General features: G+C 44.6%; 10 protein-coding genes across 10 annotated transcripts; 5 read left to right on the top strand and 5 right to left on the bottom strand.

Moving 5' to 3' along the window:
- The first annotated feature begins 101 nt into the window (after nt 1-101).
- On the top strand, nt 102-2,046 carry V2V93DRAFT_112709 (uncharacterized protein). Its single transcript, XM_066906759.1, has 5 exons — nt 102-264; nt 330-396; nt 460-578; nt 632-994; nt 1,051-2,046. The coding sequence occupies exons 1-5, from the start codon at nt 212-214 to the stop codon at nt 1,976-1,978; spliced, it is 1,530 nt and encodes a 509-aa protein (XP_066767796.1). The 5' UTR covers nt 102-211; the 3' UTR covers nt 1,979-2,046.
- A 1,550-nt stretch (nt 2,047-3,596) lies between these two features.
- Nucleotides 3,597-5,727, bottom strand: V2V93DRAFT_363899 (NUC091 domain-containing protein). The gene is made up of 2 exons (XM_066908719.1): nt 4,830-5,727; nt 3,597-4,454 (listed from the first exon to the last, which is right to left on the bottom strand). The coding sequence occupies exons 1-2, from the start codon at nt 5,622-5,624 to the stop codon at nt 3,786-3,788; spliced, it is 1,464 nt and encodes a 487-aa protein (XP_066767795.1). The 5' UTR covers nt 5,625-5,727; the 3' UTR covers nt 3,597-3,785.
- A 114-nt stretch (nt 5,728-5,841) lies between these two features.
- On the top strand, nt 5,842-7,746 carry V2V93DRAFT_342540 (WD40-repeat-containing domain protein). The gene is made up of 2 exons (XM_066907834.1): nt 5,842-6,050; nt 6,111-7,746. The coding sequence occupies exons 1-2, from the start codon at nt 5,934-5,936 to the stop codon at nt 7,671-7,673; spliced, it is 1,680 nt and encodes a 559-aa protein (XP_066767794.1). The 5' UTR covers nt 5,842-5,933; the 3' UTR covers nt 7,674-7,746.
- On the bottom strand, nt 7,643-8,524 carry V2V93DRAFT_363896 (putative duf757 domain-containing protein). The gene is made up of 5 exons (XM_066908718.1): nt 8,440-8,524; nt 8,332-8,371; nt 8,216-8,270; nt 7,938-8,161; nt 7,643-7,880 (listed from the first exon to the last, which is right to left on the bottom strand). Exons 1-5 carry the CDS (start codon nt 8,494-8,496, stop codon nt 7,768-7,770), a joined length of 489 nt encoding a protein of 162 aa, XP_066767793.1. The 5' UTR covers nt 8,497-8,524; the 3' UTR covers nt 7,643-7,767.
- Nucleotides 8,525-9,263: 739 nt separating this feature from the next.
- Nucleotides 9,264-13,707, top strand: V2V93DRAFT_378019 (P-loop containing nucleoside triphosphate hydrolase protein; the record flags this gene model as incomplete). Its single annotated transcript, XM_066911938.1, has 4 exons — nt 9,264-9,790; nt 9,844-10,501; nt 10,554-12,464; nt 12,523-13,707. The coding sequence occupies 4 exons, from the start codon at nt 9,264-9,266 to the stop codon at nt 13,705-13,707; spliced, it is 4,281 nt and encodes a 1,426-aa protein (XP_066767792.1).
- Nucleotides 13,708-13,836: 129 nt separating this feature from the next.
- V2V93DRAFT_112610 (nucleotide-diphospho-sugar transferase) lies at nt 13,837-15,644 on the top strand. Its single transcript, XM_066906758.1, has one exon. The coding sequence runs from the start codon at nt 13,966-13,968 to the stop codon at nt 15,358-15,360; it is 1,395 nt and encodes a 464-aa protein (XP_066767791.1). The 5' UTR covers nt 13,837-13,965; the 3' UTR covers nt 15,361-15,644.
- V2V93DRAFT_112546 (uncharacterized protein) lies at nt 15,644-18,728 on the bottom strand. Its single transcript, XM_066906757.1, has 3 exons — nt 18,411-18,728; nt 18,116-18,346; nt 15,644-18,055 (listed from the first exon to the last, which is right to left on the bottom strand). Exons 1-3 carry the CDS (start codon nt 18,518-18,520, stop codon nt 15,928-15,930), a joined length of 2,469 nt encoding a protein of 822 aa, XP_066767790.1. The 5' UTR covers nt 18,521-18,728; the 3' UTR covers nt 15,644-15,927.
- A 694-nt stretch (nt 18,729-19,422) lies between these two features.
- V2V93DRAFT_378016 (uncharacterized protein) lies at nt 19,423-20,515 on the bottom strand (the record flags this gene model as incomplete). Its single annotated transcript, XM_066911937.1, has 2 exons — nt 19,423-19,592; nt 19,651-20,515. 2 exons carry the CDS (start codon nt 20,513-20,515, stop codon nt 19,423-19,425), a joined length of 1,035 nt encoding a protein of 344 aa, XP_066767789.1.
- A 380-nt stretch (nt 20,516-20,895) lies between these two features.
- V2V93DRAFT_363882 (uncharacterized protein) lies at nt 20,896-23,988 on the top strand. The gene is made up of 3 exons (XM_066908717.1): nt 20,896-20,946; nt 21,037-21,499; nt 21,549-23,988. Exons 2-3 carry the CDS (start codon nt 21,040-21,042, stop codon nt 23,822-23,824), a joined length of 2,736 nt encoding a protein of 911 aa, XP_066767788.1. The 5' UTR covers nt 20,896-20,946; nt 21,037-21,039; the 3' UTR covers nt 23,825-23,988.
- Nucleotides 23,670-27,252, bottom strand: V2V93DRAFT_342532 (uncharacterized protein). Its single transcript, XM_066907833.1, has 3 exons — nt 27,100-27,252; nt 26,059-27,028; nt 23,670-26,007 (listed from the first exon to the last, which is right to left on the bottom strand). Exons 2-3 carry the CDS (start codon nt 26,997-26,999, stop codon nt 23,979-23,981), a joined length of 2,970 nt encoding a protein of 989 aa, XP_066767787.1. The 5' UTR covers nt 27,000-27,028; nt 27,100-27,252; the 3' UTR covers nt 23,670-23,978.
- Nucleotides 27,253-27,313: the final 61 nt, after the last annotated feature.

The raw sequence follows: 27,313 nt of genomic DNA, 5'->3' as shown, positions 1-27,313 counted from the left end.
CGACTCTGATGATTTCTCCAACACAGTCACAACCAATCACATATATGTGATCCATGGTAATAGGCCGGGTAACTCACCAAGGGAGTGCTAGCGCTTTCGAAGGAGTGAAGTTACCCAGCTTTCCATCTCGCCCGCCTTTATTTTTCGATTATTGTTCATTTTAATCTTTGAAACAAAAGCATCACGTATTACTTTTGCTCAAAAGTTGGCGATGTCACGACTTGCTCAAGATTCATTTATTTCTGACGACGAGGAAGAAGTTTGGTAAGCAGTTTCCTGGTGCTGAAATTTTGCCATTTGATCAACTAACTTACAGATCAATTATCTAGTCCTCTATGTGTCGAGGAATTTGACATCTCCGACAAGGGATTTAAACCATGCCCGTGTGGTTATCAAGTAGGTGACGTCTAATGAATCGGATTGAAACTACGTAATTCTAATATACTATTGCCACTCTAGGTCTGCCAGTTTTGCTACAACAATATCAGACAGAATCCACAGCTTAACGGGCGCTGCCCTGGATGCCGAAGACCGTACGATGATGAATCTGTCGAATATAAAGTTGTGACCGCTGAAGAGTGAGTTGCCTTAGTTGTGCTAAATAAAGGAGTTTACTAACTTTTTAACACAGATGGCGCCAGGATCATCAGAAACAAACTCGACGTGAAAAAGAAAAGCGGCAAAAGGAGAGGGAGCGCAAGGAGATTGAGCAAGCCTCTCGGAAACATTTGTCAGGAATGCGTGTAATTCAAAAAAATCTGGTTTATGTTATAGGACTCAATCCGCACATACCACACGAAGAACTTCATAATACTCTCCGTGGTGACCAATTTTTTGGACAATACGGTAAAATCCAGAAAATTGTTGTGAATCGTCGAAACGGTGGCGTTGGGAATGGAGGCATTGGTGTCTATGTCACCTACTACAAGAAAGAGGATGCGGCCAAATGCATAGCTGCAGTCGACGGTTCCTCGAACGACGGTAAGGTACTGAGGTAAGCACATAGGCTGTTATTTTTTTTTATTCCAATTTTACTAACATTTGTCATAGGGCCGCATACGGAACAACAAAGTATTGCTCGTCGTATCTTCGCAATCAAGCTTGTCCAAACCCAAATTGCATGTTTCTGCACGAGCCTGGAGAGGAGGCCGATTCTTATACCAGACAGGATTTGTCCACTATCCAGCATGCTGCCAGACAAATTGATGGCAAATCCAGTATGCCACGATCGAACTCATCAAGAAGCGGCACCAAAACGGTTGAAGAGGGCCATACTGAACCTGTTGAATACTCTGCTTTACCTCCCACTGCTTCATGGGCTACAAAAGCCTCACCACCTTTACAAAACTCAAAACTTTCGCGTCCTAATCAATCTACAACCACGTCACCAATAAAGCCAGCCTCCATTGCTCAACATCCTAGCAACGGAACCTCCACAGCCGAAGTGCGTGCCTCAGCCTCATCGGTTCACGCGGATTCACAATCAGCAATTGCTCTAAGTGCCACCAATCATGATCAACGTTCAATAATGCCACCCATTGTCCCTGCTGGCGACCAAAGATTGGAACCTAACGCTACTTTACAACTTTTTGAAAGTGCATTGAAACTTCTTTCTTTGTCTTCCTCTGTGAAATTCTCATTCTCTTCACAGCTGCTGGCAAAAGAAGATATGGCGGGAGCCCAATCAATGCCTCCTCTATTTGCATTTTCAGAGAAGCTCCAGAGTGATCACACTGCCGACGCAGCCGATACAAAAATTTTGGAAAGTGGTGCCCGACAGATTTCCCGTTACAGCTTTCTGGATAAGCCAAAGATGTCTGAGCATCTGCTAGAGCAGCAGCAGATGATGCAAGGTGGAACGATTATGGGCTTACGTTCGGGGGCTACACCACCACCACCGGGTCTTTTTGGTAACGGTCAGCGTGAAGGGCAAGAAATATTGTCGATGGTGGGTGGCCAATCGAAAGGTATCTACTAGTGATTTCGGTCCTATGCAATTGGGTTATGTAGCTGATCGTGCAGGGTCTCTTCCTGGTAAAGAGTCCTCAATTATAGGCAGCCCGTATCTGACACCGACCGCGAACATTCTAGCTCAGCATCAAGGTGCGTATGACAACGTCAGGATGTGGTAGACAATCGATGTGACTTGGGCTTGTGTATTTGTATTTTTGTCTTTCAAGACAGGCTCTGCAAATTTTGTAACTGCTTTGTTAGTCTTTTGTTAGTTATGCAATTACACTTCCCTATTATCAATATATTGGAAATAGCTGTATTCTGCTTCTGTTGCACAAGTCTCAAAGCTGCAGAACATTGAACATTGTCTATCCGTTATCTTAAATCGTATTACTAGACAAAATACTTACATATCGTTGACTACAGCTTCTTTTTTTCAGCAATTGGACCGATCACTTTCCAACTCACCATCTTGCATGGATTCAAGAGAAAGCGCAGCTTCATCATTTAATGATCCACTTGTACCCTCTGGAGGAAAGCAGATCCCTTCATGGAGAAAAATGACGGGATACGTGCGTGATTTTGGTCGAGCTAGTTCTCCTCTCAAAGAAGCCTCAATGCCTTCGAGGCCTAATTTCATCGGATCTTCCATGGGTTCGCTGAAAACAGCTACTCATCAGCCCCCTGGATTATCGTCTCCTGCCACATCTTCAGCAGCAGGCGCTATCGTTTCCCAAAATTCGTTGGATGTGCAAGCTGAGATATCGGCCTTTCCGGCTTCGTCTAATGTTGAGACTCGGGCAAGCTCTGAAGAACACCTCAATTATGTCGAACCTGAATGGGAGGTAACCCCATTATCGCAAAGTTTGTCAAACCATGGTTCTCCTGCTCCCGCGGATCCATTTGTAGGCGAGACAATAGCATTTTCAATGAATGAAAAATTAATCGCTGATTTGAAGGATGTAAGAGAGGCGTTTCCGGCGAACGAGAGTGCCCATTCTATCGTCGCAGAGAAAACCTTTGCATCAAGTGATATTGAATCACCCATATTCAGTCGACAATCAAGTCCTGCAGTCTCGTTGGCTCCGACAGGAGAATCATCCTCGCATTCTCCTTCACCTTCTTCACCGCCCGCTCCACAAGATCCTCGCAGTAAGAAAGAAAAGAAGAAAGCTAAGCAGGCTGCTAGAAAAGGTTTAGCTGCTCAAGCGGTTCTAGAAGCACAAGAGGAAGTTAATGCAGCAACGGCACCAGATTCAACAAATGAAGAAGCTTCAACTATCTTACTGAAAGACGAGAAGCCTCGTATTGATCCGCTTGAATTGATTCGAAACGTCATTAAAGAACTCAGCAGTACAAACATCACATTTTTCAAACAACCAATATCAGGTTCAATAAGTGCGCCCCGTACTTCGTTTACCAAGACCGAGCTAGAAGAAGCTGAGAGCAAAGTTTTGGAAATGCTCACAGAAGAAGTGTCAAGTCGCCCATTAGAAGACATTGAGAAAGAATGGCAGGCTACGAAGAAAGAGACGGAGGCTCTGGAGAAAAAGCTGGTTAAGCTTATCAAACGGAACCGCAAGATAGTTTCAGCGGATTCGCTAAAAGTATAGTGGGCCACTCATCTTTATTGAGACTGCACAGAGTCTCTCTCTTTGTATGTAGATATAATCTAGTAACTTACGCCTAGAGATATTTTGGAAAAATAAACAATCATTATTTCGACCGAACTCGCATAATACCAATGCACCCAACGCCATTATTTTACACCATATTCTTTATGTCAAATACCATCAGAACCATTGATAACAAATCCACCCCGACTTCACATTCTATGCTATTACCTCGGTAGTAGCCGGCGCTATATTGTCCGAAGCCTTACTTTCTGAATCCTCCTCGTCTGACGGAGGAGGGACAAACCACGGGATTTTTCCCCGCATAAAATCATTGAGAACCATCTTTGCAACGCCAGTTTCATCAGCCTCTCCACCTTTCAACAAACGGCCTCCCTTGCGCGCCAGCATCTCCAAAAACTCAGCCGCTGTTGTCCATCCTGAGATCTCATAAGTTTTCTCAAGATGAGCAGTTTTGCAGCGCTCTAGCAAAGCAGGAATATACTGTTCCGGATTGGACACATTCTCAACTCGAACAACACCGCGAAGAAGAATATCAGTTTCTGTATCTTTTGTACTTGGTGGAACAACACCAGGGCAATCAATCAGATAAATTCGTTTCATCAGCGTGATATATTGCCAAACTTTTGTCTCACCAGGGATAGGAGCAACAGTGCACACCTTCTTCTGGCGGATGGTATTGATGATAGAAGATTTACCGGTGTTGGGATACCCAATGAAACCGACAGATATCTGCTTGCGATCTGAGTGGAGAACTGAGAATTGGCGAAGGAGTTGAATAAGCGTTCCCTTTCCGAATGAATGCTTGATTGACGCATGGAATGCCAGAGTAGGGTAGTCTCTAGACAATCTTTTTACCCAAGTAGCCTTATAAATCGTTAGCAAATGAAATCTTATAAGCTTACGAGTAACAAAGCAACAGAAATATAAAAAAATATGTAGATATGCTAACTAAGAGCAGCCGATAATGGGGGCGTAAGAAAGTGACAGAGTCACTGCTCGCCCAACCAATGCTCAACTCAAGGCATGACTAGATCCTCGAACTTAATCTCGGTTTATCGATCTTCCAAAGTTGTAACAGATTTCCCTTCATGGGGTAAATAGCAGCGTAGTTAAACGTGCCTCAAGGGATTCTTGACTAACAGTGGAAAGCGCACGCAAATGGTGCACCCGGAGAAGAAAAGAAAAAAAAAGGGAAAAAAAAAAGAAAAAAATATTGGATAAGCAAAAAGGAAAACTTACTGCGACCCAAGTAGGAACCAAATCACACTTGTTCAAAATGAAAATCAGATGCTTGTGCGGAGCCTCCTTCTTAATATATTGTTCAACAGACTGACAGCGAGTTCCAAGCGGATCACGGGCATCTAGAACATGAACGACAATGTCCGATGAATCGATAACCTTGTATAGTTCATTCCAAATTCGCTTCGATTGACCCTTCGAGAAAATGGCGTCACGAGCTTCTTGAATCCAATCAGTAGGCGTAGCCACTGACATCATCGCTTGATTCTCGAGCTTCTGCTCGTACTGTTCAAAATCTTGAACAGTTTTATCGGCCAAATCATTCAACGATCCGGCATTTACTTTTGGCCGCTTGCGCTGGGCCTTGGGTCCAAAGGTCTTGCTAAACGGCTCCGTCTCAACTACTGTAGATTTAGGCGTTTCAACATGCGTCTGCTCTTCCAGTAATGACATAGGAAGCTTATTCTGTCTCAAAAGCACTTGATAGGGATTCTTTCGAGTGGCATTCAACGCTTCACGAAATTGTGTCAAGGTATGCTGCGCGATAACACGAGTGTTACCAAACCATCGACGATTAGGCTCGATGCGAGCATTAGGGACTTCGGTCGACTGGAAAGAAGCCGCTTTAGTGATTTCACCTTGCGCATTTCGTTGGGCGCGACCCTCTTTGTACATATTCAATTTCTTGACTTTCGCGGTGTCGCGATAAAAGTTCTCGCCCTTGAGCTTCAAGTTGCCGGGTTTGTCGCTTCCTTGCCGACTAACTCGGCTTTTCTCTTTCTTTGCAACGCCCATTGCTATAATCTTGCTTTAACTAATAAAATAGTCAAGATTTGCTTTAATGGCTGCCTTGGTTTGACTCAGCCAAAGTAGAAAAAAAGGTAAGAAAAGGCTTGCTGGGGCTTTTTAAGAAAAAAATTTCGAGCACGGCCCAAAAATTTTGTTAGGGCTTCACAACAAAGTTTAACACAACCCCCCTCAAATGTAAGCAGTGTTCTCTGGCAAGATCTCACACTCCCAATCTTTGCTGTATTTATATCTGCTCTAGTTTCTTCAAATTGCTAAAAGCTATTAGTTGCAGAGAGTCTATTAGTGCTGCCATCTATGACTCCTGCTAAAAATAAAAGCAGTCGACTGCCGAAGCAGACTCCGGTCTCGCTGGATTCTCTGCCTGCGTTGCCACAGATGGCACTGGCACCAATATCGACATTTGCGCTCGAAGTAAGTTTGATCTACATTTTTTGAGATCCTATGCGCATTGGTCTAATGGAATGTTTGTAGGATAACTCACAAGCACAAGCCTTGATGCCTCGAGTGACTGATAAAGTAGTAACTTACAATCCAACATACGATGAACTAACACGACCTTTCGTTGGTCCTGCAAATCCAAAAGGCGACACGTCATTGAAGAGAAAAAATATGCTTACTGGATATGCTGAAGAGCAAGCATTCAATGATGCTGCTTTTCGAGTTCAGCATCGCACTTTCAAAGCTTTGGGGTACGCACGCGATCCATCTCTTGGTGCTGGTGGATTTGCTGGAGATGAGGCGCGGGCTGCAAATAATGATGGTCGTGATATCCTAGACATTAAGTCGACTAACGATGAATCCAAGGAAATAAAAAAGAAGCGTCAAAAGAAAGGAAATGCTGGTGTGTTGGATGGAGAAGACGCATATAAAGGTCCCTGGGCTGCATATACTGATCCCAATGCGTCATCATCCGAAGCATCTTCATCATCTGACGAGCCAGCTAGTGACGAGGAGCCACAGGGTGCTGTTACACCAATTTCCTCAGAACCATTAGGCTTTAAAGAAAAGACACAGTTTCATGGCTCGAGTTTGTACGATTATATGGGTCGGACTTATATGCATGTTCCACGGGATCTCGATATTAATCTTGACAAAGATCCTGGCGAGCAGGATTGCTTTATTCCGAAGCGACGAATACATACTTGGGTAGGTCACAGAAATGGAGTGACGTCACTCAGGTTCTTTCCGCGACACGGTCACTTGCTACTTTCATCTGGTATGGACAGTAAGGTTAAAATATGGGATTGCTATCATGACCGAGAGCTGCTTCGGTCGTACTCTGGTCACACAAAGACTGTTAAAGACATATGCTTTTCGAATGATGGAAAGAGGTTTTTGTCGGCTTCGTACGATTCATATGTGAAACTATGGGATACTGAAACCGGTCAGTGCATTTCTCGCTTCACGACGGATGCGATTCCAAATTGCGTGAAATTTAATCCCGAGGAAGATAAGCAGGACCAATTTGTTATCGGAACTTCGGACAGGAAGATTGTGCAGTTTGACGTGAATTCTGGAGAGGTTGTTCAGCAGTATGATCACCACTTGGGCCCAGTCAATAGTATTTTGTTTGTTGACGAAAACCGACGATTCATGACCTCGTCTGATGACAAGAGTATTCGCGTGTGGGAATGGCAAATCAACGTACCTATCAAATTCATTGCCGATCCTGCACAGCAGTCGATGCCTACACTTGCTCTACACCCGTCTGGCAAATACGTCACTGCGCAGAGTCTAGATAACCAGATCCTCGTGTTTGGTGCTACTGACCGGTTTAAGCCTAATAGAAAGAAAGTATTCAAGGGTAATAATTGTGCTGGATATGGTATTCAAATGGACTTCACCGCAGATGGTCAGTTTCTCATGTCTGGAGACTCTGGTGGCTATGCATGCTTCTGGGATTGGAAGACCTCGCAAATGAAGAGCAAGTTTAAGGCACATAGCAAAGCTCTCACTTGCATTGCTGCGCATCCCCAGGAGACTAGTAAAGTGGCTACAGCAGGTTTGGATTCGATGATTAACTATTGGGACTAGATATTGTATCATAACTCGGATTGGGGGTATTGCTCCAATAATAAAACTATTCAATAAAAATTTTTATCCACTATCCACTACCCCAAGCCGAAGTTCATTTCTTGACTGCCGCAGCGGCTTCCAGCTTTTTCTCGTCCTCGTAGATCCAGTCATTGAGGCCGTATTTGTTGCGAGCAATCTCGATGGCCAAAAACTGCATTCGAGGGACTATGGAAGACTTTGTTAGAATTTACTATCAGCTGCTAATATATTTTGAGAACTTACCAAAGATAGTAGTCTGTTCCTCATATTCAGCTTCAGCATCAGTGCGCAGCAAAGTGCCAAAGTTGAAATCATGAACGGTTTTCTCATAAGTGTTCATGAACTTCCGCCACCGCTCTTTTCCCTTGTGATTTTTCATTTCAGCTTCATTTATTTTAGCAACTGACTCGGCGGTTGAATACTCTGGAAAATCTGTAATGAGGTGTTGGTAGATTTCATTGTCCAGTCTAGAACATTAATATTAGCTGCTAAACTAGACGATTGAAGATAGTCCGACATACTTGGTGAGACGAAGTTCTGAGCCTTTAACTTTGCCAAGCAAGTTCCAGTAAGTCTCTAAAATTTAAAGTATCAGCATGAAAGCATTTATAATAGTACTGGACAAAAGTTGGCGTACGAGCTTGCATGACTGCCTTAACGGCAAACTGCTTCTCTATCTATAGGGATAACTTCAGTTAATCTTTTGCTACATAAAATGTCACTGATCTTATATTGAGAGACTTGCCTCTTCGAAATTGTCTGCATTCTCAGCATCGAAATCAGAAGGTACGGCCACGGACATTTTCTTTAGTGTGCTAATTGCATTCACATAACCAAGACTGTAAATTTATTTTAACTGAACTCCAAAATTATGTCAATAACCCTAAACCCATATTTATAGCACACATTACGCTTCCATATGTCATTAGTCATATATCATAATCTATTCTAAGACAATTGCCTGCGGCTCATAACTAGTCGAACAGATTTATGTCTATCAGAAGCGTATCTGAGAATGGATCAATACTTATGCAGAATATGGATATAATGGTTTCTTAAAGGACAAGTCACTTTATTTACTCTCTGCACGGTATACTATCAAATGCCATAAGCAAGCGTGCGTGTTATTGCGTCTAATTGCTATCCTTCCAAGCTGCAGCAACTGCTCTATCTTAATGACTCCTTATCACAAGATATACCCCAGAAATCGATCACTTTACCATCAATCTGGAACCTGCGCAATTTAACTTTTGGAATATGGTGCAGCTTTAGTGAAATAGTCAGATTCGATAGGGGGTCGAGTACTATGAAGCGGATTCTTTAGTATTGTTATTGTGCGGCGCCTACTATTGTCCAGACGGTGGATCACCGTACGTATACGACTACAGTATCCAGATTGCAAAGCGTCATGCAGTACAAGCTATTAGGTCCTTTTAATTATACCCTCTGCTACCTCAGAGAACCTGCGTTGTCTTGTGGTCCATCATTTTCTGCGCGCTCTGTCTTTGCGTATTCAGCATCAATTTACATATGTATTCGACGCGGAATGATACCTCTTACCATAGCACTATGCCATCGGAAGGTATAGACCTTGATAAATCTAGTGGATCAACAGGGACCTCATTGACAGCGAATCTTGAAAAGTTATCTGCTGATCAGCTTGGATACGAATCAGTTCAGCACCAGCTGAACAATGTGAAGCCCACTCTTTCGTCAATCTTCCGCTTCTGTCGATGGAAAGACGCAGGACTGATAATAATCATAATTACAAATAGTTTGTTGGCAGCCATATACCCATCTGCTACTGCAATTCTTGTTGGTAAGACAATGAATTGCTTCTCAAAATATATCTCTGCTCAAGCATCCGGAACTCAGCTCAACCTGGTGTCTGAAGTAAGACCCTATCTTCTCGGTCTTTTGACTATCGGACTAGCTTGCATACCACTATGGACAGCAATCTACTTCCTGTGTCAATGGTTTACAGAAAATCAAATTCAAACTGCGAGGATGCTAGTCAGAGAGTCTCTGTTACGCAAAGATGTCACATGGTATGACAGTCTCGAAAGTCCCGGGGCATTAATTATAAAATGCGAAAAGTATATTGGTAATCATGTTACTTGTTGTTAAGCCTGTGACTAATTCTCCATAGATTCTTTGACGAATATGAGACCGGGATGTCTTCTAATTTTGGTACACTGATATTCTATGTGTTAAAATTTGGAGTAGCAATAGGAGTTGCCATGTACTACTCATGGCGTCTTACTCTTGTTATCTTGTCCGCCCTGCCTATCATTGCCGCAATACAGATTGTAACGGATCGGCCAATTTCGCAACTTTCAACGCAAGAAAAAACACACTCTTTGAAAGCAGCTAAAATTGTCGATTGGGCTATTTCTGCGATCCAGACCGTCAAGCTCTTTAACGGTCAATCAGCCGAAGCTGCAAAATTTGCAAAAGAAGTCAATGACTCCAGAGCGATGAGCGAGAAAACATCAGTTTTATACGCCACGCAGCAATCTCTATCAAAGTTTTGCGTTCTGGCTCTATTTGTAGTTGCTTTTTGGTATGGTGGAACGCTCTCGCGTAGAGGCAAGATAGATTCTGGCACTGTTTTCACCGTGTTTTGGGCTTGCAATATTTTATGTCATAGTATTGCGAACATGGGAGCCAAAACCATGGATCTAAAGAAAGCTGAAGTTGCAGCACAGTCGCTCTGGGCAATAGTCTCAGATTATCAGAATTTGAATAAGCCAAGATCGCGCGGAATAGTAGCTGATGATTGCTCTGGCGAGATCAATTTTAGCAATGCGAGTTTTTCTAGTAGTGATCTTTTGCTGAGTATATGCTAATATTTAGCAGGTAACCTTTGCATATCCATCTCGGCCTGATCAGTTAATTCTCCGCAACGTAAGTTTCCATGTACCAGCCAATGAGCTATCTTTCATAGTCGGAGGCTCTGGTTCTGGGAAATCAACAATCAACGCCTTGATTCTTGGGTTTTATACTCCTAAATCTGGATTTATAACTATCGATGGCTTAAATACTCAATTTCTTTTTGCCCCTTGGCTTCGTGGCAACATAACAGTCGTGCAACAGGAGAGTATTCTTTTTCGCGATACAATTGAAAATAACCTCAAAATTAGCGCAGAAATGCCCAAAACTATTGAAGATGATATAGTTCAACGGGCTATTCAAATAGCAATGCTTAGCGGAACAATAATTGATTTTCCGGATGGGATAAAGACATTTCTTGAGGAAGCTGGAAATGACTTAAGTGGAGGTCAGAGACAGCGTCTTGCGATTGCAAGGGCGATTATAAGAAATACACCCGTGCTGATACTAGACGAGGCAATGAGTGCTCTTGAGATTACATCCCGAAGTCTTGTGCTGGACGCTATTCGAAGTTGGCGGAGAGGGAGGACGACGATTATTATCACGCATGATATTGCGCAAATTGGCGCAAACGATCGTGTAATTGTCATGCAAGACGGCCAGGTTGTGCAACAAGGTTATCGATATATGCTTGAAAATGACCAGCGAGGAGCATTTATGACCCTAGTCAGTGATTCGCACGAGACCAGAACTGACGCAGATCAAAAGTTTCCAACAAAAAATTTAATGCCTGAAATTCAAAATCGAGCGAGTATCCCTCGCGGTCGCAATCATCGCTCACAAATCCAGCGACTTTCATTAGCCGACAAGCGGAAAAGCCTGTCAAATTTGCTGTACGGTGAAAAACATGATAATTTTATTGGGTTTTCTAATAGCCGCTGGTCATTTGCCGACTTCAATAGCTCGCGGTGGCAAAATAATCACTTGCGTTCAAGCCCAAGCCCATTCTGTCAATCTGTTGCTGAACGGCCATATTCAGAATTTCAAATTGATGATTATCTGGACTTTGATAATCCGGCAGAGCTGACAACCGAACAGGAAAGTAGATGTAGTGGGATTGCTGCAAGGGCAACTATACTGCGTGGTCCAGTGGTCCCGGATCTTTCAGATGTATCGGGAAGTGAAGTTGAAGAAGTAACGTGCTCGATAGCTTCTGCGGAAAAACCTCCGGGTCTGTTTTCGTTTGTGAAGCTTGCGCTATGGTCGCAAAATCGAAAGCTCGCCGTATTCGTCGGACTGGGGTTTGCAGTTATCAGTGGAGTTTCGATGCCAGCGTTCTCATACACCTTTTCACATCTATTAGCATCAATTTTTCCAAAAGCTGATGGCGAACCTGGAAGCACTTCAGTACTATGGCCATTGATTGTTCTACTTGTCTCGGCAATTGATGCGTTATTTACTTTTGCCAATATCCTGGTGCTGGAAATTGCTGGTGAGCGGTGGATATATCGACTGCGTAGGCTGGCCTTTCAAAAGGTCTTGACGCGGGATTATAGTTGGTTCATTACTCCTATTTCCTCAGCTTCCATCGTGCCAAAAGTTGGGGCAGCAGAGAGCATAGAGCAGATATTGCAAGAAAAAAGTAGCTGTCATACTGTAGGGGGGAGGTCCGCAGTAGCTATCTCAAACATCGTCATTAACGATAGCGAAGACACACAACTTATCCTTAGTCGTTTTATTGGGCCATTGATAAGCTCAGCGTTTATGATGACAGCCGGAATTTTGTGGGCATTTGCTGTTGGCTGGCAACTAACTTTGGTGGGACTGGGGGTGGCTCCGATTGCAGTTTTAACAGGGCGTTACATGAGCTCTAGTGCGTCAAAGTGGACAGAGCTATATAATACCCAACGGGAAGAGTATTTGGCTATTGCTTATGAAGTATGATAACTATTTCTGAAACATATTGAGTATCTGATAGCTGATAGTGTGGTTTCAGACAATCACCAAGATTCGAACCGTTAAGGCATTGACTCTGGAATCTCATTTCCGTCTAAAATTAGAAGAGGCATCCAGCAAAGTCAAACGAGTCAGTCTTCAAAAGGGCTTCTTTTATGGCTTTGGATCAGGGGGAAACGATTTTGTTGAGATTGCAATACAAGCCATTCTCCTTTTTTGTGCATCGCTTTTCATCTCAAGAGGCTGGTATACAGTCACACAAGTGTTAACCGTTTACTCGTTGATCATTTTTTCTTTGACGAACGCAGCTACGATTCTGAGCTCAATGCCGCAGACTTTGAAAGCTAAAATTGGCGGTGCTAACTTACTGCAATTAGCCTTGATGACCGAGGAAGAGGGAGGAACTGCTGAATTGTCAAGATCAAATCATCCGGTTTCCCATCAGGAATCGAGCGATATGATACAAAGCCGCGGTCTTGGAGGAGGTATATCGTTTGATCGTATATCTTTCACATATCCAGGACGCAAAAGGCAAGTGCTCAGTGACGTGTCGATCAATATTCAACCAGGTGAGACATTTGCTATAGTAGGTGCCTCTGGAAGTGGAAAGTCTACGCTAGCTAGTCTCATTACGAGGATTCTTGTTCCAACTCATGGCAAGATCATGATTGGCGACAAAGACGTGATGGAGTATGATATTAAGCATTTACGGTGGCTTGTAGCTGTTGTATCGCAGGATGCGCGATTGTTCGATGGAACAGTATACCAGAACGTAACGTATGGCCTGACTGAAGAAGACATCACCAGGATGCAGGTTGCAGAAGCTTGTGAACGGGCCGGAATTCATGAATTTGTATCGTCGCTTGCACAAGGGTATGAGACACCTTTAGGAGGCTCAACGACGCTATCAGGTGGGCAAGCCCAAAGAATCGCTATTGCACGCGCGATCGTTCGTACTCCGGCGGTGCTGATTCTTGATGAGTGCACTTCAGCTCTTGATGCGACATCGGCAGCGCACGTCAGACGTACGATTCAGTCTCTTACTTCAAAGGTTAATGAATATAAGCCAACAATTGTTATCATTACGCACGATAGGGACATGATGGAGTGCGCGGATCGCGTTGCTGTGTTTGAAGAAGGAAGGATCAGGGAGATTGGTCGGTTTGAGGAGCTACTCAAGATCCGAAATGGCCGGCTTGTTAATTTGACTGACAGAGGGTCATAGGGCCCGGTATAGCGATATGCAAATTTAAAGCAATCAAGTCAATCAATTTAAATCTCCCAATTTGGGGGGATTGATAAAATATGTTGAAGTTCTACAAATTAAAGACTCGAGGCGTTTGTGTTGAATGAGCCTCTTTGGGGAAACCCAGGCGGCTGCGCGCGTAGTTCATTCAGCGGCTCTTAAAAATAGGCTCTTCCGCCTCAGCCTCCGCCAAACCTCTCCTCTTCTTCTATATCCCAAATTTTACAAGTCGCAACAATGACCTACGATTCTCTGCTCGAAAAATACAAAAGTGCAGGTCAAGAGCACGTCTTCTCCTTTTATGACTCGCTCTCGGCCGAGGATCAGTCGTCGCTACTGGCTCAGCTCGCAACTATCGATCCCGCGCGCGTAACAGATATTGCTCAAACTGTCCTCTCGTCTTCTTCAGAATCTTCTGATCCAGCTGATATCACTCCCCTACCTGAGGAGTCTACGGCTTCTTTGCTCACTGCTTCTTCTTTGCAGATCAGTGAATGGGAAGCAGCTGGACACGAGCTGATTGCGGCTAACAAAGTAGCCGTCGTCCTCTTGGCAGGTGGACAAGGCACCCGATTAGGCTCATCTGAACCAAAGGGCTGTTTCGATATCGGTCTTCCTTCTCATAAATCTCTGTTTGGACTACAAGCTGAACGAATTCTGTCCCTGCAGAATCTCTTGTCGAAAAAGACAGGAAATAAAGTTATCATTCCTTGGTATATCATGACCTCTGGACCTACTCGCAAACCCACCCAGACTTTCTTCCAGATCAACAATTTTTTTGGCCTCGATTCTTCTAACGTGTCATTCTTTGAGCAAGGAGTCTTACCTTGTATCGACAACTCAGGAAAAATCTTACTCGAGACAAAATCGAAAGTCGCCGTGGCTCCGGATGGAAACGGCGGTATCTATCGGGCACTGATGAACGAGCAAGTTTTAGATGATTTTAGGAAGCGAGGAGTCGAGCATGTTCATGCATACTGCGTAGACAATTGTCTTGTCCGTATGGCTGATCCCATTTTCCTTGGCTTTGCTGCGTCGAAGTCACTTTTAATTGGAACCAAATCTGTTCCCAAGCGTGGACCAAAAGAGAGCGTGGGATTGATCGTTGCCAAGAGCGGGCATCCTGCTGTTATTGAATATTCTGAAATTTCCGAAGAAATGGCTTTCAGAACTGTAAACTCGTCAGAAGATTTGGCTTTCCGAACTGCTAATATCGTCAACCATTACTACTCTGTCAGTTACTTGGAATCAATCCCATCTTGGCCGGAACATTATCTACCATATCACATTGCTAAAAAGAAAATTCCCTGCGTGAATCTTGAAACTGGCGAGACCATTAATCCCTCTTCTCCAAATGGAATCAAACTTGAACAATTTATATTCGATTGTTTCCCACATCTTGAATTTTCAAAGTTTGCGAATCTTGAAGTCAAACGTGAAGACGAATTCTCACCACTCAAGAACAAAGTTGGAACAGCAGGCGAAGATGACGCGGATTCTTCTCGTGCGGATTTGTTGGCGCAGGGAAAGCGATGGCTCATTGCTGCTGGCGCGACTTTCAGCGATGGTATCGTTGGAGTAGAAATTCCGCCATTGGTTAGCTACGTAAGGCGTATTCTCTGCTTCCTTTAACCTTTGGATAGCAACTGACTTATCATAATTACAGGCTGGAGAAAACCTCGAGAGTATAAAGGGCAAGAACTTCGACACTGTAGTTGAACTCAATATCTAAGCAGATTCCTCAAGTGTCCGGGTACAGCATATAGAGGGCTATAAAGGAACAATAAAACATATATAAATTCTAAACAGTGGCATACAGTTAAGATCAAAGCATGTAGGAAAGAAATAGTATCTGCATTGTCCAAATTATTATATGATAATAATGATAAAGACACAAAAAGAGAAAATACAATCTTGAACAAAACAAACACGGAATCGCAAATTAACTAGTCTTAATGATATGAAATCCCAACACCGTTAACACCCAACATTAACAATTAGATAATATACACTTGCCATACATGAGACATCAGCAAAATGTGCACAATTTGGCAAAGTAAGCTGAAAAAGTAAAAAAACCAAAAGCTGAATATCCAGCAGATGAACCACAAGTTTTCTTTTTTCTAAAACGTCACCAAAAAAAAATAAAACAAGAAAAACAAATAGTGTAAAATATGAGGACTTTTGTAGTGATACAATTTAAACTTCACCCGTAGCTTCAACACTCTCATTCCAAGCAAAGGCACTCGACGGATCAAAATTAAGACCACCACCAGCTGAATCATCAGTATTCAAGAAGGTATTGATATCAAAATCCAAATCCGTGATGTCGTTTTCCCCACCAGCACCAAACTCAGTCAAAAATGAGGGTGCATCTGCATCAAGGAAAGATGGAGGCTCAGCTTCACCTGAACCAGTTGACGCATTAGTTGAATTAGATTGTGATGGCTGCTGCTGTCCACCGCTATTACCAACATTCTGAGAGGCAGAAAATGTTGTAGCCTTCATTAGCAAGGGATTTGCTCCCACATTTCCTCCGCCGGGTTGTGCACCGTTTGCGTTGAACGAGTTGACATGCTGAGGGGTTATCGGTGTAGTAGGCGTTGGCGGACCAGATGTCTGGCCATTTGAAGTTGCGGATGGAGTAACCGGATTTGTACTGCTCGTAGCGGCGGCGGCGGCGGCAGCAGCAGCAGCAGCAGCCTGTTGCTTTTTGATCCGTTTCTTTGGCTGTGGTTCTTTCTTGCCTTTAGGCGGCATCTTAGTAGCTGGCGGAGTAGGTGCTGTAATCGGAGTACTCGCAAGTGAAGGAGATGGAGAAGCACGAGGTGCCGTTACAGGGCCTTGAGGAGGGGGCATTTGCTGTTGTTGCGGGTTTTGCTGGCGATGTTGAGTAGACATACCACTCAGCATAGCATTTCCTTGAGTCTGCGGACCTGGCATCATTTGTTGACCATTCTGCTGCTGTTGTTGCTGCTGCTGCTGTTGTTGTTGTTGTTGTTGTTGTTGTTGTTGTTGTTGTTGTTGTTGTTGTTGTTGTTGTTGTTGTTGTTGTTGTTGTTGTTGTTGTTGTTGTTGCGTCCAAATCAATCCACCATTTGCACCAGGTCTGCCAGCCATACCTTGCTGACGACCAGCTCCTTGATCTTGAATCTGGCCATGCATGTGGGAGCCAGTGAAAGAAGACGGATGTTGCTGTGCATTGCCGCGCATCATCATATTGTTAACCTGGTTGCCAACCATGGTGCCAAACTGATCCATTCCAGTAAAATTCTGTCCCATATTAGGCGACGAATGCCGCGAGCCACCCTGCTGCTGTCCAACATTGAGCTGAGCGTTATGCTGATTCGGCTGCTGATCAGGCATTGGCGATCCGGGAAGGGCATTCGAGATCTTCGGTGTAGCGCGCTTGTTCATATCCATGTTAGGCTGCGGTGACGGCGCAGGCCTAACTTGCTGAGGCGATATGGCAGCATATTCACCAGGCTGCGAAGTTCCTGCCTGAACAGGCTGCTTGACGACTGCGTCTTGCTGCTCCTGGCGTGCGACCATGAGTCGACGTTTATTATGTTGTTCAAGAAGCATCAGCTGCATTTGGTAGTCCTGAAGAGCATTCGTGTTACCGCCCACTGAGGGCTGAGTTCCCGGAGGTATCCGAATAGGTCCGCCTGCCACGTTTTGTGCCGCATAAGCATCAGCAATGTACATCGGATGCTGCTCTGAGGATGAATGAGCAATCATCGGCGATCCACTAGGTACATGCGGACCTCCAGGAGGTCCACCGGCCGCAGGTTGACCCTTATTCATGTTCATTAATGCACGATGATTATTCATTAGATTCACCGAATATTGCTGGATCTGTTGAGCCTGCAAGCCAGCATTCGGTCCGCCGCCCGACTGCTGCGGTTGCTGTTGAGAAGGATGCTGATGAGCTTGCTGTAATTGCTGCTGCTGTTGCTGCTGAACAGCTGCCTGCTGCTGCTGTTGTTTGATGAGCATCTGTGTATTGAACGCTGATTGAGTCCCATTGGTCATGCCAGTGTTTAGCAGCATCTGCTGAGCTGCCGCATTCGGCTGCTGACCAGCCGGAGAGACGAATCTGCTCGACTGAACCTGTGAGTACTGACCGTCAGGCGATAATCTTTGTCGCTTTGAAGGCGACGCCGTTTGATTCGGAGTCGGCGACTGCACGTTGGCCGGATCCTGGGATTGCGCTTGGCCTGCCGGATTCTGGCCTGCCGCGATAGCGGCAGCGGCCGCTGCTTGCTGCTGAAGATGTGCCTGTTGAGCAAACATCTGCTGCTGCTTCATTGTCTGTAGTTGTTGTCTGGTAACGAATAAGCAAAAACTGCGAGCCTACTGAAGGAATTAAAAAAGTACTACTTACTGAGTGAAACCAACACCAGCGCGGGTGCGGAGAGTGGCCTGTCGTGAAAGCTGTTGCTGACGTTGTTTGTCGAGATCAGAGAGGCCCTCAGAAAACCCATTCTGAAATCGGCCCAGAAAAGCAGAAGACTGGTTATATCCAGGGGGTAAATGACCAGCCGGGTGCTGCTGCTGCTGCTGCTGCTGCTGCTGCTGAGCCTGTGCAGCACGAATAGCCTGCTCCTGACGAATTCTCTGCTTTAAGATTAGTAAAACGTCAAAGAAGAATATTAGATCACAAAAAACTGAGATCATACCTGAGCTGAAATGAACTGTTGAGCAGGGAGGGAGGCTGGCTTGTTGGACCTCGCGAACAGCAGGTCCCAGAAGATGAGCCACCATTCGAACAAGAATCCCTCAGGCGCATCGATGATCCCAACCGATTTAGCTAGCGTGTTTGGAGCGTTACTATTCTCGTCTTCATTTTCGGCTGGCTTCGAATCACCGTTGGCGCGCTTCTCGTTCTTTGGCTCGTCGCCCGAATCGGCGGGGCGGGCTGGCTGACTCAATGGCTGGCCTTTGAGGACCGGATGCACCTTGACGTCTGCCTCTTGACCAAAAACATTTGCCGACTGATGAAGATTGTGCTTTCGCAGGTAGTCGTAAATGTAGGCATTGAGGAAGTCCTGCTCGGAGCGGTGCTGCTGGGGTTGCTGTTGTTGATTCTGCGATGTCTGCTGCTGGTCCTGGCCTTGATTCTGGTTCTGCGCTTGACTTTGCAAGCCACTGCTACCAGTAGCACTCGGCTTCCCAAGCGATGACGCTGCCAATGAGGGGTCCGCGTTCATTGTAGCTTGTTCCGGTAGAATGTGCTGGACTGCGAGGAGGCGAACGGCGGTGAGACGGCGTGGCGTGTTCCATTCTGCTTGACGATTATGCCGTTTCTGCGAAAATCACGCAGCACAATGATGGTGCTCACGATAGGCCGGATCTGTTTCTGATAAGATCCGGTGAGCGTATTTTTATGCCTAAGTAGCGTTTTAAGAAGCATTAAGTTGATTATATATCACTATGTGTACTTAAAAAAAGGATATTTCTGATTAAAACGCAAGCGAGTAGCGCGGTGGTGGTGGGCTACTTCCGCAAGCCGCCAAACCCAATGTCATTCTATTGCCATAATTCTTAGTGCTATCGCGCGCTCTAAACAAGTGGTATATTACAGCCTATGTATGTGTTACGCGCATCCAATGTACCATAGGAGATAAATGTTGAGTCGCAATTTGCGAAATGCTGTGATATTTAAAATTCCAAAGCAATGATCTATGTACATCATCGTATCACGTAAACTTCCTGCGCCTCATCGCCATACTTCTCCGCGTCGGCCTTTACTTTCGCTGCCGCCTCCGCTGCTAGTTTCTTCGTTGCAGCCTTTCTTTGTTCGGCGCGGTTACGGTAGGATAAAGCTACCAAGATCAATGTGGCAACAACTCCAATCGTAACTGCAAAAATAATTGTTAGATATGCAAAACCAGCGACAATAGAAAGGCAATTACTTACATAGACCTCTTCGAGTAGTTTGCCATCGCAAGGCTTCCACTTGCGACCGTAAGTCCGAAGTGATCAGAATCGTGATCCTATTATTCAGCTCTTGAACCTGCAGCTCTTTAGCTCTATTCTCTACCTTCATAGTATTTTGCCGATCGTTCACTTCGACACTGATTTCCGTTTTCATATTCTGTATTTCTTCTTCATACTGCCGTTTCAGTGCTAAAAACTCTCTCTGTAAAGCTGTTATCTCTGTGTGCTCTAATTGAGCTTGGCTCTTGCGATTGTTCTGCATCTCTGTTCGCAGCTCCGAGCAAGCCGCGTCAAATAGGTATGCTTCATTCTCCATCTCCGCTTTTGAAAGATATGTCCCTTTAGCTTGCAACAAGTGATCCAAAAGAATGCCCCGCATACACTTCATAATGACAATAGCTTGCTCGCTTGAATAGCCAGCAGCTGCTAACATTTTATATGTTCTATACGTGTCAAAATGATGCGCAAACCGTATACCGGGTGGCACGACTGCAAGAGTAAGACCAGCCTCATCACCGGCCTGTTTGCTTTGGTCGTCGTTCTGTGATCTAGGAGGCTCTTGTCCGCCGTCGCTGTTAGTGTCGACTGCAGGCACATGTGAGAGTGTTGAAGCTGCAGCGGATGCACTTTGTGGATCATGCATATCTCTCCACGTCCCATCAGCAGCCTGCATTTGGACGGTATGTCTCAAACGTCCATTCAAAGATGTAGCGTCGATAACCACAGACCTGCGTCCGGTGATGTCTATATCGCCGGACAGCGACCGCAACTGTAAACGGCGAGGTCGTCCTCTCCCCATCGCATGCAAAAGTCTTCGCGTAGTTCCGTTGACAAGTCTGATCATCTCTAAGTCTCGACTGCAATGAAGCAAGCGCGAGAACCAATTTAAGTGCTCGCCGGATCGGCTTTTTATCATATTGCCTGAGCAGTGTTTGGAGATGAGGGCCGGTGAAGTAAATATTACCATAGACGAGCTTCGGCAGATCTGCCCGCAAATCATAGTAATGATTTCAGCAAACAAAAGCGCAAATCTTCAAGCCAGCTGATGTCTGTCGGAATGGAAAAGTCTTTATATCAATAACACTAGCAGCACATTGGCCGGAAACGTTGTACTCTGTCATGTTGAGCTGGTCATCCGGGGTTTGACAGATTCACGTGCCACCTCCCAATACCAACTAAGGGGTTTGTACAAACGGCTGCTCAGTCGCATCCATCATTGTACGCAGCCAGCAGCAACAGAGAAACAATAGATTTGCGTCTTGAATAATAGCGTGAGTAAGTATATGGTCTCAATTAGGATACTTCTACAAGATCGTTCATTTATATTGTCTTTTTGAGCAAACTCAATCCTAACTGATCATGCAGCTAATGGTTGCAACACCGTCTCGGCGCGGCACTTCCACGTCCTCGGTCTCTATTAGCTCCGTCAAGTCGCCGGTGCGCTCTCCTTCATCGGCCTCAATAGCTACAATCTCAGGTGCACGAAGAAATAACAGTGTTTCGTCTTTTTCATCTCTCAATGGCACTCTGGATCTCTCCTCAATCCAGTCGTATGAATCGGTCTTCGAGTTTTATCAGCCGCCTCAGATACGCGTCGTCGCCTTTCAACTACGCAATGAGGCACAAGCTAAACGCGAGCAGCTGCGTGAGCTGGTAGGCGAGAGTTATCGTGATTTGCTTGCCACTGCCGACACGATTATCGACATGAATGGAACTACAGGTCGCATGGAGAATCAGTTTAAGCAGCTCAGTAAAGGTTGTCGATCTACTGCGGTCAGGCGTCGCGCCCAAAACTTTGAGGCTGTTGTCAATTCTTTTTCTAATAGAGGTACGGCTGATTGAATGTATATACTAGGCTGCTATTAACATCGTCTTAGATATCGAAAACAAGAAGAATGTTGCTTTATCTAAGAGCGCTCAAGATCTCTGTTTCGCTCTAGAATCCCTTCTTCATGATTCGGCTTCTATCCTTACCGCTTGCAAATTACTAATCATCGCTAAGGTACTACTTGATTTATCTGGCTTGCCAAGTTCATTTTTGAAGTCACGCCTCCGTACTTTAGATACTCGATATCTCGCGCTTGTGGATGACATTCTCAAAGGTTCAACCACTGCCCTTATTCTAGATGCCTTAGTCGCATACTCTCTCTCTTCATCTTCAACTGTCTGTGAAACGGTTTCCTATTTTCTCGCGACCCGAACCGCTCAAATTAAGAGCTTAACAGCAAGTCGTTCTCCAGATGCTCTCATTGACGCGCTCTCTGTCTTTGACTCTACGCTGGGCACAGTCAAATCCCTTTTCCCTGCGCAATTCATGCGATCATTTACAAGAACCACTGTGCTGCCTCTGCTTGAGGATTCTGAAATCCGCAGACTTCCTCAGATTGATTTCTCCGTGCTAGGTGATTGGGCTCCAACGGAATTGTTGAGATATACTGTACCGCAGGCTCCGGATGAAACAGAACTTGATGTCATTGGTATACTCAAGTCATTTGAAAGCGATGCAGTATCTGCATTTGAGGATGGTATTCGTTCAGTCATTACGTCTCTTGTTTCTGTTGCAGAACAACCGGCTGTTGTATTGTCTGCTTCCGAAACTGCAATCCAGTCACTTCTTGATCTCCGCCGTGCAATTTTTGAATCCTTGATTGTCAGGCCTGCAATCAGACCCTCCCTTCTTGCGGACTCTACGACATGGGGGAAAGAATGGTTACCCGCTCTTGCTAAGCTGTGCATGACATATCTTGACGCAACCGAGGACATTACTGTCCAACTGTCAGATATTGTGAAGGACAAAAGCTCTTCAAAAAATAGTGAACTGGGAGTAAGTAGCTTATGGGACGACAAATGGATGAGTCTTGATATCTCTCGAGGTGCTCTAGACTTTCGTACGGCCGTTTCGGCTTTACTTGGCGGTAAATCATCTGTCTGTGGACAAACTATTGACAGCATAAAAGGATGGTGGGAGGCGATTCAGAATGTGCATGCTTTGGTTGGCAAAGTGAGTGGTGTATATGAGTACGATTCTTTTGCGGGTGAGGAAGAGGGGTGGATCAAGGCAGTTCGTGAGAACGCTGAAAGTGAGAGCAAAACTCTTCAGCTTGTGATTGACAATGAGGTTGTCCCGAACGGGATAAGGAACCTTGTCAACAAGATTGAGTCGTTACTTGCCGCAGCTGCTGGTGATGAGTCCAATATTGGTAATTTAGTCCGCGTTGCCAGACGGATAGGAGAACTACCAATGACATCAGAATCAATCCAAGTTATGGTGTCAGATATGGTCGAAAGTTCGTACAAGGCATTTGCCGAAAAAATCTTTGACGATAAGGTCTCTGCAGAAAAACTTCGTCTTTTCTTTGAAAGCACACCTGCGATTGCACTATGGGAGGAAGAGCAACAAAACTCAAACTCTGCGTCGGCTCATACTAGGTATCCCTCTGATGTATCGCCTTGGCTGTTTGAAGGCGTGTATGCGTCGTATGTGACACCAGTCGTTGAGGGTGGCTGGGAAGATGTCGTTATTGGCTCTACTGTTGGGGTTACTATTTGTCGGAATATTGTCGGGACTCAATGGTCTGAGCGTTTATATAGTGGCATGCGAGAATATCTAGAGTCGATTGATTGCGATGAGATTTCTGAGCCACTGCCTGAAAACTCTTATGCTGAGGTTGAGAATGAAATTACAAAAGCAGACAGTTCTGGTACTACGCCTACGTCCGAAGCTGGAACGGAGGAAGACGCCGAAACTGAGGTCGAATCGGTAGCAGACTCGAAAGAGGCTGCCGAGAAATCATCTGTCGACTCTACCGAAAATGATGACGAGGCTAATGATGAAGCGCCGACAACAACAGATTCTCATGTTGATCTTACGGATGCGAAGTCTGTGGACTTTGATGCATCTCTAGCCGAAAAACCAGCTGAAATCTTACAAAAGGACAGCAAGCCAACTAAAAATCATTGGATACAGCTACTATTCGATATTCTATATCTTCAATACCTATTCACCATGAGTATGGAGCCGATTCTTGATATCATCGTGGAACACCTAGACAACAATATGGATGAAGAGGAGAAGAAGAAATTACTGCCGATTGTCGCAAAGAGGGTGGAGGCGTGCTGGAAACGAACTTATCTTCTGTATGCCATTATGTAGATATTTCAGAATAAGAACTTTTTAAGACATATTTTCATGAAAGATACAAACTAACATGGGTGAGTTCTCATACATCTCCTTGATGACAAAATATCTGTCGATGCAAACACATCCATTTCTGATACATGCATGCACATATATACATAATTCACAGTTATCCAAACACGTCAAAAATACTGGCAATAGTCTTTCCGCCCGCAAAGACGCTCAAGACAACCGCAACATCCACAGCAAGTATGGCACCTCCAGCAAGCATGAATCTAGGTGCAAAAATTTTCCATACCATTAAATGCCTGCGCAAAATTGCCGTCATTATCAGATTAAACGATGTCAACAAAGTTATGTAGATCATCATACTAAGCGAAGCTCTGAGCATTTTGCCAATATTGACCTCCGACGCTCTGAAATCCTTTGGCGAAGGTGAAAGCTTGTAAAACATTGTCAAAGGAGCTGCGAAGCCGGCCAAGATAAATGGACCAAAGGTATTCAGGATTAGGGCGATGTGAGGCAACGGTGCACGAATACTCTCGGTAAAAATAAAAGCAACATCCCATTGAATTGAGGCAAGAGTAGCCTGATGTCCTGTGGCAAAATAATATTGTGTGGCCATTAATCCAATGATTGTTGGAATGATAAGAGCCGACTTTGATTGGATGTCAAGTGCATCACTAAGCTCGAGTAGAGTTAGTATCTGATACACCATCCCCGCCAAAGCGAGACCACCCATAGGCTTTGTACACAACGCAATCGCCGCATATAGGCATATAAAGAGCAAAAAATATAAACTCCCATAAGCATTAGCGAAACCAATGATTTCAACAGACACAGGTTTTATCCTCTCTACTGTCTCAATGTCACCTTCCTCAGCTGCCCGCTTAATGAGCTCTTGATTATTGGTCATTTCAACTCTTAGACAAAGGGGTGAAGCGCGATACCAGGCAAGCGGTCCACCAACTAATGTAATTCCAATCAGTAATCTTGATGTTAGATACTTGTATGGACGTACTTCTTCCGGAGACACGATAGTTCTTGAATCCATTTCAACAAAATCAAGAGCCCAATATAAGCCAACTAAAGCAAGGGCTAGGCGAAGACCGCCGCCGATCCATAATTTTGAAGATCCCTCATCAGAAGCTGAAGTGGCCAAGAAAGATCTGATGAACGATGGAAGGACGAATGCTACCAAAAAAAGTGCAATAATAGTAGTAATCGAAGACATGGATGAGGCTGAAGAGGAGTAAAAATTGGTCGTACAAAACGGCAATTGTTCTTCACGGCATACTTTTGGGTAATCTGCAGCTCTGGTAACAACAATAAACATCACCGCGTTAAATAAAGAAGTGCCTCGCTTCACCGAATCAGAAATTCGAAAACTGGCAGCAAAGAGAATGAACCCAAAACTGACAAGAAGAAACGATAGGGATCGCGACTCCCAAACCACATAAGAGTTGGAAGCGAAAAGCATTCCATGCAAAATGATATAAAACAAAGCAATCACACTCCAACTGGATGGTTGAGTAATTCGCGGCAGCGACCGGCGAAGACCGTATAACCCAACGAAGAAGCCGAGTAAACTACCAATCGAGGCCCCGAATAATAAAAACTCAATGGTCCGGTCAGCCCACCAAATTCCAGACACTCCATACCCTCCCAAAGCTCCGGCAATTGCGCCAGTAATTATCTTCTTGTAAAAGCTACTCAAATAGTCTGAAGCACAAACTTTGTCACCATCAAATACAGCATAAAAGATTAACATAGCTGCAAGCGTAGCAACAAATACTAAAAAACCTAATATCATCATTGGAATATCAAAACGAGCCCACATTTCTCTACAGGCGTTGACATTTGCTGACTGAAATTCATAGTGAAGCTCGCTGATCTTCTTGTAGTCTTTGGTTGACCATGCAGTTGAAGCCGAATCAAATAGAGAGGATATTTCTCTGAAACCAGCAAACGAAGGGTGGCTGGATCGGTACTTGTTGATCTGTTCGGAGGTAAGACGTGCTGCAGATGCCAGTTGCTGATAGTCACTATCTGGCCCCAAGAATGCGGAAGCTATAGGTGATCCAAGATTATTATAAGGTATTGGTATATCAAGAAGCAACGACAAAGTAGGGACAAGATCAATCTGATTCACAGACTCGACAGTTTTTAGAGGAGCTAGAAATGGACGACTCGAATATCTAGAATGAGTTAGCAAACAGACAGAAAAATAACACCAATCGAATACTCACAAAAACAAGCCAGCTTCGATTTCACCTTTAGAGTCACCACCATGGTCGCCTTTATCATCCATACCGTGATCGCCGAGCACAATGAGAAGAACATCTGGATCATCATTGACAGCATTTATCACGCTCTTAATAGCATCATCCATCTCCGCAAGTTTCTCTTTCATCTTCTCAGTATTTGGTCCATAGCGGTGTCCCGCATGATCAACACCCAAATAATGACCAATCAGCACGTCCCACTCAGATTTTCTGTTAATTAAAGATGACATATCGGCTGTGACGCTCGCGTCAACAGTATATAAGTCCCAAACATTGAAGGATTCGTAAGCAAATGTCTTATTTTTTTTTTCATCGGTCCCATTTTTCAGAGCGGGAAACAAAGAAATCCAGGTATCATCACCAGTGAAGGCGATACGATCACCGCCCTTGATACTCAGTAGTTGGTTGATCCAAGAATCCTCAAGCACGGCTTGGCCGTTGAAGTTGGAGCCTGCATCAATAAAAGTCGGCAATGAGCCAGTGGTTAAAGCCTTCAAGCGCTGCAATGTAGTTGTAGGTGGATCTGCAATGAATTTGAACACGGCAGCATTCTCCGGCTGAGCTTCAGCGTACTGAGCGGGTGCCACCAGAGTCGAGAAATAACTGTCGGCCGGTGCTGATCCAGTAATGAAATCTTCACGAAGAGCGTCGATCAAAATAAGCACAACTCGCTCAAATGGCATTGGCAACAAGATATCCGGATCTGAGTAGGAAGATGATTTAACAGCGATATCAGAAAGTACAGGCCGAGTTAAAAGAAAGCCGAGAGCAAACAGAACCAGGCCTGATACATTCAACAGGAGGAACCAGACCGGTATAAACGCCGATGATAAAATAGATCGATTGAGTTGCTTCTTGCGATTCCGAGTTGCCCGAGCAGCAGATTTTTCACTTTTTTCTGCCATTGAGCTTGATTTTGATACCGAGATTTTCTCTATATTCGCTTGTTCGGTTAGTATGGCTGTTTTACGCCTAAGGCAAATCCAGAAAGGCCAATTGACACACGTTTAATAAAGATCGAGCGAACAGAACGCCATATAATTATCTCTAATACTAATGAGCCATTAATTGCCACTGTAGTCAATAAAACAATCGCGTTGAGCGGCAGAAGGCGGTGTTAATGAGATTGGTGGCAGATTGAGAATAGAATTTGTAAATATTGCCGGTCTTACCCGTCCTCGACGACTCTTGGTTATACACGAACTCAAAACACCTTGTC

The sequence above is a fragment of the Kockiozyma suomiensis genome (genome assembly GCF_038497685.1).
Source record: "Kockiozyma suomiensis strain NRRL Y-17356 unplaced genomic scaffold V2V93scaffold_2, whole genome shotgun sequence".
Classification (NCBI taxonomy): Eukaryota; Fungi; Ascomycota; class Lipomycetes; order Lipomycetales; family Lipomycetaceae; genus Kockiozyma; species Kockiozyma suomiensis.
Note: the sequence above shows the minus strand (reverse complement) of the source record. Positions and strands in the feature narration are given on the sequence as shown.

What these genes read in the sequence shown, in the direction of transcription:
- V2V93DRAFT_112709 (XM_066906759.1), top strand. Translation starts at nt 212, where the DNA reads ATGTCACGACTTGCTCAAGATTCATTTATTTCTGACGACGAGGAAGAA. An exon ending in GACGACGAGGAAGAAGTTTG is followed by an intron (nt 265 to 329) that starts GTAAGCAGTTTC and finishes TCAATTATCTAG; the next exon opens with TCCTCTATGTGTCGAGGAAT. An exon ending in AAAGTTGTGACCGCTGAAGA is followed by an intron (nt 579 to 631) that starts GTGAGTTGCCTT and finishes TTTTTAACACAG; the next exon opens with ATGGCGCCAGGATCATCAGA.
- V2V93DRAFT_363899 (XM_066908719.1), bottom strand. Translation starts at nt 5,624, where the DNA reads ATGGGCGTTGCAAAGAAAGAGAAAAGCCGAGTTAGTCGGCAAGGAAGC. An exon ending in TGGTTCCTACTTGGGTCGCA is followed by an intron (nt 4,455 to 4,829) that starts GTAAGTTTTCCT and finishes ACGATTTATAAG; the next exon opens with GCTACTTGGGTAAAAAGATT.
- V2V93DRAFT_342540 (XM_066907834.1), top strand. Translation starts at nt 5,934, where the DNA reads ATGACTCCTGCTAAAAATAAAAGCAGTCGACTGCCGAAGCAGACTCCG. An exon ending in TATCGACATTTGCGCTCGAA is followed by an intron (nt 6,051 to 6,110) that starts GTAAGTTTGATC and finishes GAATGTTTGTAG; the next exon opens with GATAACTCACAAGCACAAGC.
- V2V93DRAFT_363896 (XM_066908718.1), bottom strand. Translation starts at nt 8,496, where the DNA reads ATGTCCGTGGCCGTACCTTCTGATTTCGATGCTGAGAATGCAGACAAT. An exon ending in ATGCAGACAATTTCGAAGAG is followed by an intron (nt 8,372 to 8,439) that starts GCAAGTCTCTCA and finishes TTATCCCTATAG; the next exon opens with ATAGAGAAGCAGTTTGCCGT. An exon ending in GGAACAGACTACTATCTTTG is followed by an intron (nt 7,881 to 7,937) that starts GTAAGTTCTCAA and finishes AGTCTTCCATAG; the next exon opens with TCCCTCGAATGCAGTTTTTG.
- V2V93DRAFT_112610 (XM_066906758.1), top strand. Translation starts at nt 13,966, where the DNA reads ATGACCTACGATTCTCTGCTCGAAAAATACAAAAGTGCAGGTCAAGAG.
- V2V93DRAFT_112546 (XM_066906757.1), bottom strand. Translation starts at nt 18,520, where the DNA reads ATGCGCCTGAGGGATTCTTGTTCGAATGGTGGCTCATCTTCTGGGACC. An exon ending in AACAGTTCATTTCAGCTCAG is followed by an intron (nt 18,347 to 18,410) that starts GTATGATCTCAG and finishes CTTAAAGCAGAG; the next exon opens with AATTCGTCAGGAGCAGGCTA. An exon ending in GCTGGTGTTGGTTTCACTCA is followed by an intron (nt 18,056 to 18,115) that starts GTAAGTAGTACT and finishes ATTCGTTACCAG; the next exon opens with ACAACAACTACAGACAATGA.
- V2V93DRAFT_363882 (XM_066908717.1), top strand. Translation starts at nt 21,040, where the DNA reads ATGGTTGCAACACCGTCTCGGCGCGGCACTTCCACGTCCTCGGTCTCT. An exon ending in CAATTCTTTTTCTAATAGAG is followed by an intron (nt 21,500 to 21,548) that starts GTACGGCTGATT and finishes ACATCGTCTTAG; the next exon opens with ATATCGAAAACAAGAAGAAT.
- V2V93DRAFT_342532 (XM_066907833.1), bottom strand. Translation starts at nt 26,999, where the DNA reads ATGGCAGAAAAAAGTGAAAAATCTGCTGCTCGGGCAACTCGGAATCGC. An exon ending in ATCGAAGCTGGCTTGTTTTT is followed by an intron (nt 26,008 to 26,058) that starts GTGAGTATTCGA and finishes AACTCATTCTAG; the next exon opens with ATATTCGAGTCGTCCATTTC.